General features: G+C 48.4%; 1 protein-coding gene across 1 annotated transcript in view; it reads right to left on the bottom strand.

Moving 5' to 3' along the window:
• The window catches only part of FLI1 (Fli-1 proto-oncogene, ETS transcription factor), an 81304-nt gene that overhangs the window by 19811 nt on the left and 48881 nt on the right, over positions 1-12612 (bottom strand). The window contains exons 3-5 of the mRNA XM_054292904.1: positions 12278-12432; positions 8364-8567; positions 1485-1550 (exon numbers count right to left, since the gene is read on the bottom strand). Coding sequence (XP_054148879.1) covers positions 1485-1550; positions 8364-8567; positions 12278-12432 — 425 coding nt within the window. The remainder of the gene's footprint in view (positions 1-1484; positions 1551-8363; positions 8568-12277; positions 12433-12612) is intronic.

Raw genomic sequence — 12612 nt, 5'->3', positions numbered from 1 at the left:
ACAGTGCAAGCCCAGCTCGGATGAACTTTAAATAAATTATTGTTAATGTCAAAGCAGCAGTCAGAGCACACCTGAGTGGCTCTGTCCCTGTAGTGCCCCTGTTTTACCAGCTGGTGCTGCCTCAGAGGACAGAACAGTGCCAGGAGCTGCAGTGGATTTTCCTGCTGGACAGAAGGAGCTGCTGGAGGAGCAGCCCTGACCCCGTGCCCATCTCTGAGGCAGATGTTGGGGGTGAAATGCAGGGGAAAGGAGGGCTCTGAGAGCACAGAAAGGAGGCAGCCAGAGCCTCCCTGCAGGAGCTGTTACATGTGGCTCTGTTTGCTGCAGCCCCTCAGTGCAGGGAGGTTTTGTCCCTCCTCCTGCCTTTCCCCACTGTTCTTTTAATCCAAAATTGTGGCTCGTCCATGCAGCCACGTTCTCCTGAAGAGCAGAGAGCCATTTGTGACAGTCAGGGAGCTGGCACACGGACAGGCTGGCAGAAACTTCTCCAAGGAGGAGCTGAACAGAGCCCAGGGAACAAACCCAATGTTCCTGCAGCAGCACAACGGGAAAGGAAAACCCCATTACAGGCTCCTGTCCCTACCCAGGAGTTACAGAGCACAGAACAGATTTTTGCTCTTTATCACCCTACTTGGGGGTGATAAATTCACCCAAATATTCACTGTATCAATTCAACTTCTCTGTGGAGGTAAGGGATGTGCTTCATCCTGTCCCTGCCCGTGGCCATGGACTGAACCAGATGATCCTTAAGGTCCCTTCCAACCATTCTGAAATTCTGTGATCACAACTTTTTCCTGACTGAGAGTCCAGTTTGTCAATAAAAATAAGAACAAGGAGCAGGGCTGGAGCTGCAGAGAAAAACCTAAAACACCTGACTGAAGGACCCACAAACATCTCCAAGGCCTGAAGGAGCCTCAAGAGGGTTATTAACTTTTAAACTCCAGAGTTTCTAAGCTTAGCTACATGGTCAGAATTTCTACTAGATAAAAAAAGAAAAATTGAAACAAAAAAGAAAATCAAACTAGTCCAAAATGAAAGTGTCAAAGAGATAAATTTTGTCTTCCTTGCTGGTTGAAATGAGCTACAGATCCGTGGATGGGTTTGGAATACCTGAGCGCCCTTTACAGTAGTGAAATTCATTTTGAGATTTGATCCTTTCAACTGTGAACTCAGAGGAAAACAGAGTCTCAGCCTTGCTGTCTGTGTGAGATTCCAGACCGTTCACATCAGGAACAGAAAATGTGCCAGCAGTTCACCAGCTCAGCAAAACACCTGTGTGACAGTGACACCTTTGGTGCCACGGTGCTGGCTGGGCAAGCAGAGATGGCATTTCCAGCCTGGGTGGGGCTGCACAGTGAGAGTTATTCCTTTTTTACTGTGCTGTGAATGCACAGTGGAGCAGAACATTTTCTGCCAAGGATATTATTAACAAGGTCTAGTTTTAACCCAATCAAACCCAGGACATTTATATGCAAGACACTGACCTTCTTTGGTGGCAAGACGTGAGGAGTCTGTGTGGGATGGAGTGTTGTAGACCAGCAGTGAGCTACCTGCAAGGCAAAGAAAGGGAGTTAGAGCAGTCTGGGCACGGGGAGCCATCAGGGCAAGTAGGAAATGTTGTCAATGGCATGAAAAAAAGCTAATTTTGCTGTTAATTAGGCACACACTTTCTGTGAAACTCATCTAAAAGCTTGGTAGCTGCAGGGCATATGTGCTGCTGCTTCCTCATTTGCAAAAAATAAAGATAGTTGTCTCCCTCACTGAGTGCCTTGATGTCCCCCATTGAAAACTGATCTTAAGGGGTGAGGTTGTGCAGGTACAGGATCTATCCCAGCACAGCCTCCAGAAGTGCCTGTGGCACAGTTTGTGTGACAGGATAAGGGAGAAGCTTTTCTCTCTCTGGCTGTGAGAGAGAAATTTTCTGTTTGAGGAACAGGCAGGAGAAAAGACACAAATTGCACTGTCAGGACCTTTTTGGCCATTTTTAGAGTGTCACATGCTTGGTTTGGGGCCAGCAGCTGCACAGCTCTCACTGGGATTCCAGCATCTCCCTGCTCTGGGGAATCTGGGAGCAGCTCCCTTGCTTCAGAGAGGCCTTTCCAGCCCCACATGACACACAAGTGCAGCACAGAAAGATACTGCTGGAAGGGTCTCTGTTCTGCACAGTCTGTGGGGGAATGTTCCTTTGTAAGCATTTCCCTCTGGTTCTCTGTAAACTCTCCTGGAAATGGAGGAGATGCTGGGAGCCCAGGGAAGCCAGCATGAAATGCACATTTCATGGCTGTCTGGTTAAGTGTGCTCACATCACCCCTGGGCTCACCCTCCTGCAGCCCTTGGAGCAGTGACAGCCCTGACAGGGCTCAGGGTCCTGTTTGTGCTGAGGCTGTGGCTGGAGCAGCACTGATGCTGCCCTGAGTGCTTTGACAGCTCTGCAGATCCCCCCATGAAGGGATCCTGCCCCTGAGAATCCCCTCAGCAGGGCAGAAACCCCCTCAGCAGCTGGGCAGGACTTGGGGCTGAGCCCTGCTCGTCCCTCTGGGTCCCAAATAACCCACCTGCCCCTCAGTGCTCTCAGAGTGTCTATCACAGACATCTTTTGTGAAAAACCCTTTCTTGGGATTTTTCTCCCTTCCGAGAAGCTGTGGCCTCAGCAACAAAGTGTAAACAATGGTTATCTGCTGCTGTGGAATACAACAGGTGGATCCGTGATTGGTCTCCTGTGGATGTTTGGATTTACTGACCACTCATGGCAGAGCTGCTCTTGCTCTCTGCAGAGACACAGATCTTTGTTATTCATTCCTTTTCTATTCTTAGCTCAGCTAGCCTTCTGAGAACTTCTATTCTTTTTAGTATAGTTATAACATAGTATATATATCATAAAATAATAAATCAAGCCTTCTGAACATGGAATCAACATTCTCGCCTCTCTCTTCATCCTGAAACCCCTTGTAACCACCGTCACAAGTGTCTCTCCTGTGAGAGCTGGGGTTTGGGCAGGTCCCTGGCAGATCTGAGAGCCTTTGCAGGTGCTGGGTGCTGCTGGCCCTGTGCTGCAGTGCATTTCTGTCCTCCCCAAGGCAAACAAAGCCAGAGGCTGCACAAGCCAGCAGGACACAGAGGCAGGAGGTGCTGGGAAACAAAGCTGCTCGCAGGGAGGGGAGGAGGGATGGTACCATATGCTGCAAAACCAGGGGATGCTTCCAGAGAGCAGGATGGATGGTGAACGAGGAGGTAAAGAGTTCAGAGGGATCCCAAGGGCACCCTGGCTCAGAAAGCTGCCAATGGCCAAAGGGATTGGCTGGAATATTTAGAGAGATTGGCTGCTGGAGGAATTGAAACAACTCTGTCCACGTAACTCATGTTTTCATCGCATGGTTTCTGGCTTTGGCATTTCTTTCTTGAATATCTGTGGGGAAACTCCTGTCCACCACTCTCTCCTTTTCAGGTTATTTAAAGCAATCCTGAGTGCAACGCCCAGCCCAGCTTCCCCCTGCCAGACAGGGAAGTGCTGGGGAATTCAGAAACGTGGTTTTCTATGACTAAATGGGCTGCAAATGAGCGGCTGGGGCGGTGGGGGTGGGGTGATGAATAGCACTGAGCGAGCAGGATCAACCTACAGCTACTTTAGGGTAAAAAATGCAGCCCAAGCCACTGGAAAGGAGCGGCGCCTCCCCCGGTTTAATTGCTCAAAGTTCTCACCTTTGCCCGGCAGTCTGAGGTTTCTGGTGGGAACACCACAGAGAGGGAAATGTGTTTCCTATTAAGGGTTTCAATGGAGGAGGGAAAAGGAGAAAGGCAGAGACCCAGCTCAGGACAGAGGGACGCAGACAGACAGACAGACGGACACAAGCCAGGCTGCTCAGCCCTCGCTCCTTCGGGGGCAGAGCTTTGGGTGATGAATTTTCATTTTTGTTCCATTCCCCTCGCTGGGTGAGCGACACCAAGGATGGATCAGCTCTCTGCTATGGTTAATGCAGTGAGGGCTGAGTTTAAACATTAATTCTCCCATAATTAATGTTTAAACTCATTATTTTATGGCACCCCCCACCCTTCCCTTTCTTTGATTTCCCTTGCATTCATTACAAAAAGATGGAGAAGGACAGGAAAGCAGGAGAGTTTTTCCCCATAAACCCTTCCCTCCCACGAGGCAGCTCATCCTTCAGAGAGACAGGAATATCTTGGTTCCACAGTCTCAGGTTTATTTAATTTGAGAGTCTTTACCCTCACCTTCCCCAGGCCCTGCACGGCTCCTGCTGGAATCCAGGTCCTGCTGCACTTGGCAGGATGGTTTTGTTGGGCATTAGCACATGGCTCAAAACCACTGAACAGTTTTCTACTTCTCACCACAGCCTCATTCTTTCCCCTTCAGGCTCTTCCCCTTTGTGCCACCACCAGGGAGGGAAAGGATGGAGGTGGCAGCTCAGCTTCTTTTGATCTTCATCCCAAACACAGCATGGATGCATCCAAAGCTCCCTTCCCCTGCCCAACAGCTGCCTGGAGAGGATTTACCAGGCAGAATGTGCTGCAGAAAGATCAGTCTGGAGCCCCAAAGTGTGTGGGGATGAGCAAAAGGAAGGCAAATCAAGGCATGGCTTGATGATTTTGGAGAGGGAACTAAAAGGAACATGCAAAGAAAGATGGTTGTTTGAGGGGGTGGGCAGGGAGTTCCCTGAAAGAGCCACTGGGGTGTTTTGGGAAGCTCCAAGGGATGGAGAGTGCTGCAGGACTGGGCTCCGCACTCTCTGAGGATCACAGAGGCTCTGGAGTTCCTGCCAGCTTCCATGGCTTGTGGCAACAGGAAACAACTGCACCATTCTGAGCCAGGCCTAAGCCAGAGGCTAAAGGTGCTGTGGGATGAGTTTGGGTTACTCCTGACTGCATTACACAGCTCACCTTGAACCTTCCACTGCTAAAACTGAGACTGAGCTTGTGTTGAGGTCATGCACATATTGCTGGTTTATTTTTTCAGTCTGGACTCAGATGTGCCAAAATAATGTATTTCATAGGCAGCTTTAAGGAAGTTTTCATCCTGATTAGGAGTGTAAAATGCTGAGAACCTTCTGGGAAAGCTCATTTTCAGGGGGTCTTAAGGAAGTTTTCACCCTGATTAGGAGTGTAAAATGCTGAGAACCTCCTGGGAAAGCTCATTTTCAGGGGGTCTCCTTGTCGGGTGAGCAAACAGCTCAGAAAGTTCAGATCAGCTTTGTTTCTTGGAAAACAAACCCCAAAGCTGAGGATTCATAAATCATCACATATCCAGCTTAACATCCCAAGACCACAAACACCTTTAGAGAGCCTGGGCAGAGGCAATCCAGCCTGTAGGGCTGCACTGTCCCCAAATCCTCCTGTGCTGGTGGCCATCAGCAGTTCCCTACCCTGACCAGGGAATGTCTGTGGGACAAACACCCTTCCAAAAGGGGAAAACTTGTGAAAACGAAAGCCCAAATCCCCATGGCACTGAGCTCCAGGCTCAGCACTGAACATCCGCTGGAAGCTGGCCTGGAAAAGCCATCAGCTCCTCTGGAAGGGGTTTCTGCATGAGGGAGACACCCAGCACTGCCCAGAGCAGCCTGTCCTCGGGCTGGGAACAGCTGCAGGGAAGCAGGAATGCTCTGCCCAGCTCCAGCAGGCAGGAGCTGCTCTGAGGAGCACATCTGGGATCAGCACACACACATCCATCCTCCTAAAGTGGCATGGACTGGCACTGAATTCCCTGTGAAACAGGAGTGAGCAGTCTGCCTGAGTCCAGCAAAGCTCCTCGGGTTTTGCAGTGGCTTAAAAGCACAGAAATCACTGCAGGCACTGCCCTGGCAGGACAGGATGTTCTGATGATCATTATTGCAGCAGCACTTAAATATTGCAGCTGCAGCAGGGCTGCAGTGCTGGGCACAGGCAGCACTGTGAGGCACAGCCCCTGCTCCACAGACACCATCCTGTGCTAGCTGAGGAATGCCATGGCTGACTGTCACAATTAAAAGGCAAATGTTAAGTATATGTTAAAAGAAGTTTTATAGATGTATGGTTATGTTTTACCCCCCCTTGCATTGTTACCGGGGGTGGTCTGGGTTTGGGACATTTGGGAGGGTTGGCTTGTTAATATGGCAACAGCTGACCTCCAATGTGTAAGAGAGGATCTCCTCAAGGTGTCAGGAAGTGATCCCCACCACTGGACAGTGAAGAAGGAGTCAATGGACAGATCTTTGGGAGGGCTAAAGGGTTAAAAGGCAAAACCTCCATTGTGTGGATGAGCACATGGTGGGGAAAATCCTCTGCTCCCAGCACCATAATATTTTCTCTATTCAGTGTTCTGTTGTATTTTTTATAAGGTTTTAATAAACCTTCTAAACTTTTGGAAGCGGGTATCATTCCTCACAATCCCAATGGAGGGGCGCAGAGAGAAGGCAGGATGGCTGTGCCACCTTACAGACAGCAAAACCTCCTCACTTCAGGTGTTTAAAGGCAAGGTGTGACCCAGGGACTGCTGTCCTGAATGTCAGTGTGCCCTGGTGCTGCCTTGCTGGCCATGGAGCCCAGTGTGACCAGACCTCAGTGTCCAGGGGATCAAGCAGAAGCTGCTCCTGAGCAAATGAGCAGCAGCAGGTGGTAAAAGATGGTAAAAGTGGCCACTGAACCCAGGCTTTGGGGCTCATGCCATGAGGTCAACCATGCAATTCCCCTGATGCTGCCTTTGGTCAGCCCAAACAACAAGACACAAACACTGGGGATGATCCTGGAGATGCCACCTGGAGAATTCCACTGCCAAGCTTTCCAAATCCAGCCTGCTCGTGTGTTTTGAACCCATCCAACTCAATTTCTCTGACAATTCTCAAACCTTATCAATAACACAGCTCAAGTGTCTCACTTGGGTGTTTATCTTGTGGGAATTGAGAAGCGTTTCCGGTTCCAAAGTGCCCGATTTCCCCAGCCCCAGGCAGCAGGTTTGGCCTGCACAAAACTGCCTTCCCATTTCCCAGGAAACTGTCCAATTCCACAGGCAATCCTGGAAAGCTTCCTGTGAACTAGCAGCTCTTTTCTGATGAAACAGAATGAAATTTGCCCATGATTTTGGATGGGAAATTATTTTATTGTCCAGTCACAAGGGACAACTGTTCAAATCCAACAGTTTGGTTTTTTTTTGTTGTGAATCATTTCCTTGGCTCGACTTCTCAAGAAAAATAAAGGTGGGGCTTCCAGAGGCACCCATCTGTGATCTAACTTCTGTGCCACTGGAATCTGTGAAACTCCCACTGATTTTGGGCAGGGAGAGATCAACTTTGAAGAAACACCCTAAATTCTGTATCTCTGCTTCGCCGGCCAGAGGAGACATCTTCAGCTGCCTTTTCATCACAATTGGATTTTCTAGTGGAGAAAATACACTTTTGCCTTTCTCTCCCTGCCCTTCCACCTTGATTTATGGCACCTTCTTCTGATTTTTGAGTGCTTAAATAATGATACCCCTATAAAATGAAACCCCTGTTTCACTGGGAAAAACAGCAGAGCATGTGGGGCCCAGCTCCAGTTCTCTGCCTCATCAGAGCACCATTACCCTCAGCACACTCCAGTGGGGAAAGGAAATGCTTTTACCTCCATTTACAGGTGAAGAGGAGACATTTGGAAGCTGTGGGTGTGATCATGATTGCACAGAAGTCTTGGAAAAGCTGAAATCTAAGACTCCCAGCATCAGGTGCATGTGCCATCCCTAAGGTGATCATTCCTGTTTGGGTGCTGGGATAACACTTTTCCAGGCTGCTCACAGCTCCTGGGTTTGGGGCTTAATAGAGCAAAAAGAGGGATTGGATCCATCCCATACTCAGTGTGGGGCAGAAAGGAGCAATAAAGAGCTTCCATAACCTTTCTCTCACAGTCCTGGGTCATTTGCACAACATCTGTGCCAGCAAATTCACATATGGGGAATCACTCTTGAGTTTTGAACTCTCTCCAACAAACCTGGGTCTGCAGGAGCACAGGAAAGCTCCAGCCTGGCCAGTTGTGGGTCCTGTTCATGGGGAGGGCACAGCCCTCTGACTGCAGAGCTATGGAATTGTTTGCCTGAGACAAATCAGTTAATGTCAGGCTTAATCTCCATGGCAAATTGTGTATTTTTATCACATAGCCACAGATGTTGTTATCTGTGAGACTTATCTAATCTCCTCCAGAGCCCTGCTCAGTTCTTCACCTCCCTGATAGCACCAGTAGCTCCATCTGTGGTCATCTGAACTTTCCAAGCCCATTTTACTCCTTTTACTCCATGTTTCCCTGCTTGCTCTCTCTGCTTGCCTTTCTCTGCTCATTTCCCTGGGAGGGAGGAGGAGCCCTGGGAGTTCACCCGGGGCAGGGGCTGGGGTGGGCAGGGCAGTACTCACTTTCCCTGAGGTAACTGAGGTGAGACAGCAGAACTTCTGTGTTGTAGGGGGAGGTGGTGCGCAGGAAGTCGTCCTTGTTCATTTTGCAGAGCTCCTTGCCGTCCATGTTCTGGAAGATGGTGGTGTCGATCTCCATCAAGCCGTACTCCTTGATTGCCCACTCCAGCCACTGGCGCACGTGCTCCTGGGTCCAGAGGGTGGGATCTGCCAGGGGAGAGCACAGGATGGGCACACACACACCTCAGAGTCCCTGCAGCCCTGCCACAGCACCAGACACTGTGTCACAGGCAGAGATACTGAATTTACTGACCCCCTTGCCAGGATGAACAGGCACCGTGCTGGAGCAGGGCTCAGCATGGACAGCCTGGCCTGGTCACTGCTGCCCAAAGCTCCCTCCTCTGCTTGGAACAGCCCTGGTGACATTTGAGTTTTCTCTGGAAAAAAGCTTCCCGAAGGAAGCTGAGCCCTTTGAGAGGGAGTTCCTGTCCCAGTGTGGCTCTGCAAGGCTGTGCAGGGACATCAGGGCTGTGCGAGTCCCACCAGGGGCATTAGGGAGCCCACAGCTGGCAGGAGAAACCCTGAGCATGGGGTGGTCATGGTCAGCAAAGGCACTCAGAAAGTAAAATTAAAAAAAAAATTAAAATTAAAAAAAATTTAAAAATAAAATAAAAACCAAAATAAAATAAAATAATAAAAAATAAAAAATAAACCCAAAATGAAATACAATACAATAAAATAAAATAAATATTAAATAATAAAATAAAACCCAAAATTGAATTAAATTAGATTAAATTAAAAATGAAAAATGAAATAAAACAAAAATAAAATAATAAAATAAAATAAAATAAAAATAAAATAAACCCCAAAATAAAATAAAATAAACAAAAACTAAACTCAACTAAACTAAAATAAACTATAATATAATAAAATAAAACCTAAAATAAAATAAAATAAAGTAACATTAAATGAAATGAAATTAAATTAAATTTTAAAAATAGAAAATGAAATAAAACCAAAATAAACTAAAATAATGAAATGCAATAAAATGAAATATAAAAAATAAAATAAAACCTAAAATAAAATAAAAAATGAAATGAAATGAAATAAAATAAAATAAAATAAAATAAAATAAAATAGTGTGGCTAGAGCAGAGCAGCTTGCCCTGGGTGTGAGTGGGAGTTGTTCACCCTGGGCAGGAGCACAGCCCTGCCTGCCCTGTCCCTGTACGCAGCCAGCTGTGCGAGGGCTGCTGCAGTTTGTCTGTCTGTCTGTCTGTCTGTCTGTCCCAGCAGAGCTCCAGCTGTGGGATGGTTATTGCTGCTGCTGACGTAGGAGCTGCTCCAGCCCGGCTGGAGCTCAGCCCCGTGGAGATGAGTGGTTCAAAACAGCAACGAGCCTTTGAATTCTGCAAAGGGCATTAGATCAGAGGGCCCAGCAAGAGCTGGTGCCACAGTGCTTGACAGCCTCTGCAGAGCATATCAGCATTCTCAGATGTTTCCTGTGCTGCTGCTCCCCACGGATCCGCTTTCCAAGCTGGAGCTGCACATTCATGTTGTGCTGCAGCTGCACAGCATTGCAGAGGAGCTCAGACTCTGGAGATGTCTGATGTGTCATGAACAGCTGGGCCAGCTCTGGGACAGACCTCAGACACTCAGATCGCAGGGAGCTGAGAACATGGATCAGGAGCATGCCCAGGGCTCTGGGGGTGCTCTGGGCAGAACAAGAAATGCCTGTGCCTGGATTTAGGGGTGTGAAGCAACGCCTCAGCCCAGGGATGGACACTGGGTGCCCAGGCTGAGGGCAGCCCTGGGCACAAAAGGTCAGGAGGTGCCCACACCTGGCATTGCTGGGCACCTGAGCCCTGCAATAACAGCAAGCAGGGAGCTGAGACCAAGGGAACTGAAATTTACCTGAGACCTTTTCCCACTGAATCCCCAGAAAACCTGGGCTGCTGAAAGCTGAATTCAGAACAAGGAATTTACAGCCCCACACCTTTGCAAGTGTGCTCTGAGAAGGACAGATGGATTTTCTTCAGGTTTTGGCAATAGTTAATTGAAATTCTGCTTTCTAAGCACTGGCCAAGTGCTGCAAATTTTACAATGCAAGTATTCAAGGGAGGATTTTTTTTTTTTTAATTGAAAGACTTATTTGTTTTGAGTTTTGAAAACAACCCAACATCTAGAGGGTATAGTGAATTTGTGGCCTCCCTTTAAACACTATAAAAGACATTGAATGGTGTCTGAAAATGCCTTCTTGAAACATGGCTTAGAGCTCGTTATTACTACTATTGTAAGCCTAATGTGACATTATTCTTGCTTATCTTCGCCTTAATGCGCTATAAATCTCCATTCTGGATTAAATTAAAATATCCAAATGCCTTTCTTGGATGACTTGGCCTCCTCTCCTGCAGCCAGAAATCTGGGATGATGTTCATTATTGTCTTCCAAAGTCTGGTAAATCTCTGCTCTTTCACAAGGATCTCAAGGGTTTGATTTGTGAATGGTCATAAGGGGGGGAAAGTCCTTTTCTTTACTTTCCTTCAAAGAGGAGATTCCAAATTTTCTCTTCCATGGGGGCACTGAAAGTAATTTCCCCTATTTCAACAATGCTAAACTTCAGCTCACCCTTGGTTTTTTTAAACACACAGGATAAATACTGCCCCTGGAACGTCTTTAATTCCACAGGGACTGGTTGGTGCCAGCTGCACCTTTCCAGGCAGGGTGACACTGGACACGACCGTGCTGCTGTCCCCAAGCAGCTCAGCCAGTCCCTCAAACATCACTCTGAATGGGATTTAGAGGTTTGCCATCAATCCTTTATTGGCTTCTCCTCACTGCATTCAGTTCAAGCCTTTCCTTTACATCCTAAATGGCAAACAAATGCTTGGGAACTGTCATCTGCTCGTGGTCAAGCCACGCTCAGAGCAAGGAGCTGAATTCCACGAGTGCGTTTCCTCCTGCCAGCACTGCCTGCCTGCCCTCCTGCCCTGCTGAGAGCCTCAGAGCTGGGCCACTTCTGGGATGTCACTGGGCCAGCACTTGGCTCCTTTGCTGGAAACTTCCTGGCCCTGTTTATAAACTTCACAGGGAAACTGCTCCTCACTCCAGGTTCAGGCTTCCCCCCACAGCAGCTCTCACTCCTGAGCATCCAAATGCATCCAGAGCATCCTGCCAGCTCCAGGCAGCAGATGTGGACACCAAACACAAACAAAGCTGGACAGGAATGTTTCTGTGTGACAATTTTTGGAAGGATAACACAGTTCCTCCAAAATAAAATTTTTCTGGGTTTCTACTGCTTACAAAAAAAAAAAAAATGGAAACAAAATAGCTCATTTTGAATCAATCAGTGTGACTTGAAAGTGCAGCTGAATCCTGAGAGCACCAGGGGAGTTAAAACTTGGGCCCACTTCATTCCTCTTTGATCATCCCCTGTGTGTCCCAGGAAGCAGATTCTCCTCTAACACATGACAGGAGATGGATTTGGTTCAGCACACCAAAACAACACTTCATTCTGGGCAAAAAAAATAGAAAAAGAAGGAGAAGGAGAAGGAGAAGGAGAAGGAGAAGGAGAAGGAGAAGGAGAAGGAGAAGGAGAAGGAGAAGGAGAAGGAGAAGGAGGGGAGGGGAGGGGACGGGAAGGGAAGGGAAGGGAAGGGAAGGGAAGGGAAGGGAAGGGAAGGGAAGGGAAGGGAAGGGAAGGGAAGGGAAGGGAGAAAAAGCACCAGTTAACTGCTGCCTATTCTGATTCAGATCATGCACTGGGACATTGGAATTCCCTCTAGCCAGAAACTCTGATATTTTCCTTATTTTTTGCATGGTTTGTAAGAGAGAAAATTCCTCAGGGAGCGGATAAACAAACCCAACAAAAATCTCCTGCAGGCAGAGCAGGCCCAGCTGCCCAGCCCATGGCAGTACCTGCAGGGACGATGACCCTCCTCTCGTTGGTGGTCATGTTGGGGGGAGGCCCGTTCTTCTCATCCATGTAGGTGCTGTAGCTCATGGGGCTGGACTCGCTCCCTGCTCCCACCAGCTTGCCACACTTGCTCACGCTGCAGTCCACGGGGGACTCCCTGCAAGGCAAAGCAAAGCTGGGTCAGCATCAGAGCCCCTCCATCCCTGCTCACAGGAGGGGCTGGCCCATGGGAGACACTCAGGCCATTCCTGACCTGTTACTGGGTGTCACAAGGGGTCTGTGGGGTACACAGGGGATCTCTGATAATGCAGCTGGAGCCTCCAAGGGAATGACTCCA

This window comes from Melozone crissalis, unplaced genomic scaffold (assembly GCF_028551555.1).
Source record: "Melozone crissalis strain CALT ecotype California unplaced genomic scaffold, PUWL_Pcris_2 ptg000120l_1, whole genome shotgun sequence".
Lineage (NCBI taxonomy): Eukaryota > Metazoa > Chordata > Aves > Passeriformes > Passerellidae > Melozone > Melozone crissalis.
The sequence above is the reverse complement of the archived record's forward strand: the minus strand, read 5'-3'. Positions and strand labels throughout refer to the sequence as shown.